The 7,095-nt window shown below is 38.7% G+C and overlaps 1 protein-coding gene across 1 annotated transcript in view; it reads left to right on the forward strand.

Annotated features, from left to right (window-relative positions):
* The first annotated feature begins 1,798 nt into the window (after window positions 1–1,798).
* The window catches only part of LOC107103958 (NACHT, LRR and PYD domains-containing protein 12-like), a 19,275-nt gene continuing 13,978 nt past the window's right edge, over window positions 1,799–7,095 (forward strand). The window contains exons 1-2 of the mRNA XM_015403832.1: window positions 1,799–1,975; window positions 3,231–3,401. Of these exons, the coding sequence (XP_015259318.1) occupies window positions 1,920–1,975; window positions 3,231–3,401 (227 nt within the window). The 5' untranslated portion in view covers window positions 1,799–1,919. The remainder of the gene's footprint in view (window positions 1,976–3,230; window positions 3,402–7,095) is intronic.

The following is a 7,095-nucleotide window of genomic DNA, read 5'->3' on the forward strand; positions in this document are numbered from 1 at the left end:
TAAAACATATTTCCGTTTAACACTTTTAACTAAGACTAATGAAACAGAACTAAACTACTGTAAGCTAAACTACTATGTACACGGAGGAAGGGAAGCATGGTGAAAACCATATTACAGTTTAAGATGGATTTTGAGTTTGAAAACCAAAGTTTATCTGGAAGAATATGGAAATGATCAAATTAGCTTTTCACTAATTTAGAGAAATTGGAATGTTTTCAGACCAATTCACAATGCCAATCCATGAGGTGAATAAAACATCATTTGGCCAAATAATGTTTTATAAATGACTTGCTTAATCAAGAACCAATAACCTTTAGTCAAATGATCCTTTACCCTTTTTGAAATACCTAGCAGCGAATAGACACTTTAGGATTCCACTAAATGACTCTTGGTCATACTTGGTAATGGAAATGTAATGAGCATATGAGGAACACATGAACACTAATTTTATATCAGTGTTTAAACCCTTTTGTTAAATAAAACTTGTTCAAGCTTTAGCAACACATGTTTCTGTATAGCATAGCGTAGCATGCAGTCCCTTCTGTTAGCGTTGTCCTTACTCATCAGTAAACACGTGACATGATTAACATCATCAAATGACATATTGTTTGTTCTGTCCCTAAGTATGACAGACCTGCAAACCTTTTTGGCCATGTCCATTGGAAAGCTTTAATTTCCATCCAGCTGGAGTTTAGCAAGCAAGGCAGGCTCTCTCTCTCTCTGTCTCAGTGGTTCACAGCAGGGGTCCTCTCTGTCTCAGGCTCACAGCAGGCCAGGCTTTCTCGTCCAGTCTGGGTCTATAAATCTGGAAACTCAAGAGAAATGTGTTGCAAAAATTCTGTTTTCTAGCATTTTGGTTCTGAAAGGTCTATGATGACTTTTCTTTGAGGACTCTGGAGATCCGGGTCTTTTGGGGCCCAGATCCCCATCCTGCCTGAGATGGACCCCAGCTTCATGGGCAAGGGAGAGGAGGCAAAGAGCAGGAGGCAAAGAGAAAGAGAATCTGGTTTTCTCTGTGGTTTTGTACCTTCTCACAGGAAGGGGGGCTGTTGGTCACACCTCTGTGGGTGGTCCTGTGGAGGCCTTGGCTGAAAGGAGGGGGGTTCCAAGAGGTCCCCCAGCTGTTATTCACCAGCTGCATCTTCTCCTCTGGTCATCATATCAAGATGAAATATGGACACTGGTTCCCAATGTCCAAAAACCATGATCATGGCATATGGCACAATACAATGAAAAAAAGCTTACAAGGAGCATCTGTGCAGAGTAGGGGCTGGAAACACCAAGATCAAAGTGAGAAACACCTCCAAAGGTGGTGGAGAATGATTAAGCCAAGATCCTGGGGGACTTACAGATACAGACGGACATAGCAATACCAAGTGACTGCATATCATGAAAAAAGAACATGAAAAACTAGAGAAATACAAGAAAGAAAAAGAAACAGGAAGGTTTGCTAACAGGCAGCCAAGATGGCTGCTGCTAAAACTGTCAGTGTTGTTCTGTGACCATGAAGCCTGAGCTGTTTCAAGCTGTCGCTCAGCTTTTCTGTTTTTCTACATCACTGTGGTTCAATGGAGCTTCTAACCAAAGCATAGACACAGCAGGTCTGCAGCTGAACCAGGACCTGAAGAGACTGAATAGATTATCTGTGGTGGCAAACACAGGACATTGATGTGGAGAGCAGATTTTCATCAGATGATGACATCACTGTTTGTTCATCATTTTTTTGATCTGTGTTTGTCATCCAGATTGTCTGATTTCATTAGAACTGACTTTATTTATCCTTTATTTACAGACTTGGAGGCTGTTCTCTCTCTGAGGCTGAATGTGAAGTTGTGGTCTCAGCTCTTAAGTCCAACCTTCATCTGACAGAAGTGGAAATAGAGACGATCTATGGATATAGATCCTTGGGAGATTCTGATATGAAGCATCTGTGTGATATACTGGAGAGTTCAATCTGCAAAGTGAAGAAACTGCAGTGAGTTTTCTCTGTTTATTCAAACCAAATCATTCACTGATACTTTAATGCTGATTTTAATTAATTTAATTGTAATTTTTTTTTTCAAAAACAGCTACTGTCTAAATTCATAATACAATTTCTCAGGCTTTTTACCTTGTTAGTAAGTTATTTTCCTGTTGCAAATTTTCTAAATATTTAACTTTATTTTCCAGTTCATCAAACTTTCAAATGTTTTAGGCTAGTTAATTAATGATGGAGATGTTTCAGTTTGATTTGGAAAAGATTTAGATGATGAGACAAGATAAGATGGCTTTTTTTCTCATTTCTGATTCACATCTTTCCATCCAGAATGACATTTGGTTCCTCTAGAATAGAACCAGGATCACAAACATGTTAGAATAACTAGAATAAAATAAGATGATCTAAAAACTAATGTTTAGGAAGAAAAGACAAAGACATGAAATCTTTGTCCTTAAGCTGCTGCCCTGTTGGACTGGCTCAGAAAGAACATGTCCTCTTCAATCTGTCACCTCTCAAAGTAACTTGGAGCCACAAATACTTATTTTTTCTTTTCCTTCTTAGATTTGAACCCAAATATCTAGACATTCTACTCCTTCCTTTCTCCAAACTGGCTTATTTTTTCTCTCCATATTGATAAAGACAGGATGTAAGAGCTGCAACAATACAGGGAAGATCGGGAAGAGAATCTGACTTTAATCTATATCATCCTGTCTGAAATTTGAATCTAGAACAAAACTAGATCCAGTCAGTATTTTTATGTTCTCTCTATTAAAACAGTGAGAAAGGGAGCAAAATTACCCTGTTTTCTCAGCAAAGAAATTATTGTTGAAGAATTGACTTTTAAAAGTTATTTTTTAACTTTTGAAAGAAAAACATAATTTTAATTTAGTGGAACCTGAACTTTTTTTCCCTTTCTCTTTAGTAAATGAGTTCTATTGGTGTTTTCTTACACAGGTATCTGTACTTTTACAGTAATAAAGGTGAGAACTTCTGACACCTGGGTCCTCAGTGTTTTGTTCGTGAAGTTTTAAGTGGCCCCTCTGGGCTTTATCTCCATCTCAGTATGGTAGCAGCTGCTTACTGGTGTTTTCCTATATTCAGTGACCCTGGCCAAAGAGAGAATGTGTTCAGTGATGCTGTATGAATTGGCCAGCACAGTGTCAGTGAGGAAAATAACCAATGGTCCTTGGACTAGTGGTTATCACATGCCGGGGGTCACATATTCATCTAAAATCTTGTATCCTTTATTCAGATTGAAGGACTGCAGTTTGTCAGAGATCAGCTGTACTTCTCTGGTCTCCGCTCTGAGGTCTAATCCATCCCATCTGACAAAACTGGACATGAGCTTAACCAAGCTTGACCCTGGAATGAAGGAGCTCAGTGGGTTTCTCCAGTCTCCCCTCTGCAAACTACAGACATTGAGGTCAGATGTAGTATATTTCTGTATTCTAATAACATTACAGTACAAATATGAGTGTGAAGGTAAATCAGTGATCTATTAAAGAATCAACAGGCTGCTTGATTGGGGAGTGGTGGCCCATTATTTAGAGCAGTGTGATTGTTTTCTATTGAATGAGGCAGGAAGCCAGTGGAGTTAACACTAAAAGTCCCAGAGATACGAGAACTTTCGTCAGCCTCGAGTCCCCCCGCAGTACTTATCAACTCATGAATCCCTTTTCGGATATAAATGCCCCATTAGCACTGTGGCTGGAGAACAAATCCACCCCCTTCAGTTTCGGTTTCAGCTAAAGTATCTCTCTTTGAGTGTTTTACCTGAGAGTAGGGGGGAAAAATCATATTTGTAATTAAATATAACTAGGTCTACGTCATCAGTGTCGCCTACACCGCAATGATTTAAGCGCAGCCAACCATGCAGTGATCAGACGATAACTGAACTGTACAATGAAAATAGTTGCATCAGCTGGAAAGCTGTAGAAAGCAACAATATTTATACAATAATGACCGTTTATACGATAATGACCATTATTTATTTGGGGGAAAATATAACTCAGAAGATCTCTCTTCCGCTGCAGACTCGCAGCCAGCATCGCAAGACTGCAGTAAAGTTGGCAAAAATATTAACAGATTTGGCTTTTCCAGATGAATAACTCGGCGAATTATTTATTCTACAAAACAGACACCAGAGCAACCGTCACCAAGGAGAGGGGGATTATTATCACATTCATTGGATTCGAAAATAATACTTTTCTGAGGAATTTCCAAAAGCCTAAATGACAAATGGCACCTCTATTCTATTATTGGAATAAGTATAAAATGAGCAATGACTGCACTATAGACCATTGTACTGCCTCCAAACTTGTAGGATACATAGATAACCTCATGTGGATCATACTACAACTCCTACTTTGGGAAGATAGGCCAAACATTATTTTTGGAGATTTATTCATTGTTATTTTAAGCATATAATAGCCAATAATTACTTGAGACTTTGACAGATTTATTTTGTTGTTTTGTATACATGTGTAAACAAAAATAAATTTTGTTTAGAACAGCTCTAGACAATTTCATATTTTAAAGTTCAGTCTTGAAAACAGTAATAGATACATTAAAAGAAATATGTCATAATGGGTTCTCTTAGAGTAAAGCCCAAGATGCAGAACACACACAGAGGCACTGGTAAAAAGTCCAAAGAGTTTATTTAAGGCACAAGCACGAGAATAACAGTTCAGGCAGGGGGCTGGTTCACTGGGGTTTGAGCAGGGAAGGGGAGATGGCTGGTAGCTGAGCTTCCAGCTCACTGCAGGGAAACAACAGGGGAAATCCACATGGGAACCTCTTGGGGAAACTCCACAGGGAAGTCGACAGGTATCATCCACGTAGGATTCTTGGGGTGGCTCACCAGGGCAGATTAGCTGGTTAACTCTCCTAGAGCTGCAGGCCAGAGACAGGTTGCCAGAGAGACAGTTCTTCCAGAGCTTCACAAGGAGACAGGAGGTTAAGCTCATCCAGAGCTTTCACGAGGAGACAGGTGGTTAAGCTCATCCAGAGCTTTCACGAGGAGACAGGAGGTTAAGCTCATCCAGAGCTTTCACGAAGAGACAGGATTCCTGTGAGGCAGAAACAAGGAAGAATTAGAATCTGATCTCACACGAGAGATAACAAAGATTCATCTGTGACAGAGGCTCAGGAAGCTAACCAACTAAGATCAACACTGCGGCGTGGGATCAAGGTCAGACAGGAGCTTATAAAGGAGAGGTCTTCTAATGAGAGGATTAGGAACAGGTGTGCAGGAAAGTTCCAGCTCCAGAAGACCCACAGCGCATCCTGCTGGAGAAAGAGGGTAATCTCCAGATCCCCACAGTAACTCCAAACCTAAGGGAAAAACAAAGAGAGCAGAAGAGGATCCTCGGCGCCCTCTGGTGAGCAAGCCTGAGGATCCCAACAAAATAGTTATATAAACATATGACTGTATATTTACAGTTATAACATTCTTTTTTTTTTTTTACTTTGGGAAGATAGGCCAAACTGTGTTTTTGGAGATTTTTTCTTTGTAATTATAAGCATATAATAGCCAATAATTACGCTATAGATCATTGTACTGCCTTCAAACTTGTAGGAAAAACAGATAACTTCATCTGGATCATACTACAACTCTTACTTAGAGAAGATAGGCCAAACTGATTTTTTGGGATTTTGTCTTTTTTATTATAAGCATGTAATAGTCAATAATTTCACTATAGATCATTGTACTGCCTCCAAACATAGATAACCTCATCAAATTCACACTACAACCGTTACTTTGGGAAAATGTGCTAAACTCAATGTTTTTTTTTCATTGTTACAAGCATATAAAAAGCCAAGAATTAATTATGACTTAGAGACCTAGATTTATTTTGTAATTTTGTATACACAAGAGTAAACAAAAAGAAATTTCAATTAGAAGAGCTCTAGACAATTTCATATTTTAAAGTGCAGCCTTGAAAACAGAAATAAATAAATTTAAAAATTGTTATATAAACATATGACTGTATATTTACAGTTCTAACATTCTTTTTTTTCTTATTTTGGCAAGATAGGCCAAACTGTATTTTTGGAGATTTATTCATTGTTATTATAAGCATATAATAGCCAATAATTACACTGTAGATCATTGTAGTGCCACAAAACTTATAGCACACATAGATAACCTCATCTAGTTCATACTACAACTCTTACTTTGGGAAAATGTGCTAAACTCTATTTTTTCAGATCTTGTCATTGTTATTATAAGGAGGCCAGGTGTGCAATCTCTGCAACAGGAACCACAGCACTGAGCGTTGTGTGCACTGCACAAAGTATACCTGTCGCAAATGCAGGAAGGACTCACCTTGGGTTTGTAAAAACTGCCAAATGGGAAAATTGTAGCTTCATATGTAATTATTTTCCTCGGGTGAAATAAATGTTACTCCAGTACTGAAATCATACTGTTTGTCATTCTCTAAGCCAGTGGTTCCCAAAGATTTTCTTCTGGGCCCCCCTTTGGATTACAACAACATGTCCACGAAAAGGCGAAACAAGACAAGATACAATTATTCTCTAAGTTGTTCTTTCTTTCACATAGTGAGCTTTGCAACAATACAAATGAGTCTGTTGGTGAATGGACAATATATATAGGCTATGCCTTGCCTTGTTGGAAAAGCATGGTTATGGCCTGTTCTCAGCTCAGGAACTAGGACCCATATGATATCTGGTTGGTAAAGAGGTTTGCCTTAATAAAAGATTTAGATATGACTTATTAAGATATTCCTGCAAAAAGGTCTGATGTTGCAGGGGCAGGTAATGAAAAGTGCTTGGAGCATGCTCTTGTTCTGATGCCAGTTTGTTTCAGCCTTATCCAGTCTCCTGTAGAAGGGCTGGTCACATCCAACCCAGTCTCATGGGAAAATGTACCCCCACTACGTTGGCCCACACTGCAAAATGTAGTGGAGGTACATTAATGGCCATTTTTTGTGGTACTGTTACATTTCTTCTGCCTATACGCTTTCTATTGTTTTACGTCCTAGTCACGTGACTTTCAAGATTCCAGCTGGGAGAAGAAAAAAATATATATATATGTCCGACATTCGCTAATTTTTTTGTGGAAAGATTAATGACTTGAGTTTGTTTTTGCATTAAAA

This window comes from Cyprinodon variegatus, unplaced genomic scaffold, assembly GCF_000732505.1.
Source record: "Cyprinodon variegatus isolate N-32 unplaced genomic scaffold, C_variegatus-1.0 Scaffold1576, whole genome shotgun sequence".
NCBI classification, from domain to species: Eukaryota; Metazoa; Chordata; class Actinopteri; order Cyprinodontiformes; family Cyprinodontidae; genus Cyprinodon; species Cyprinodon variegatus.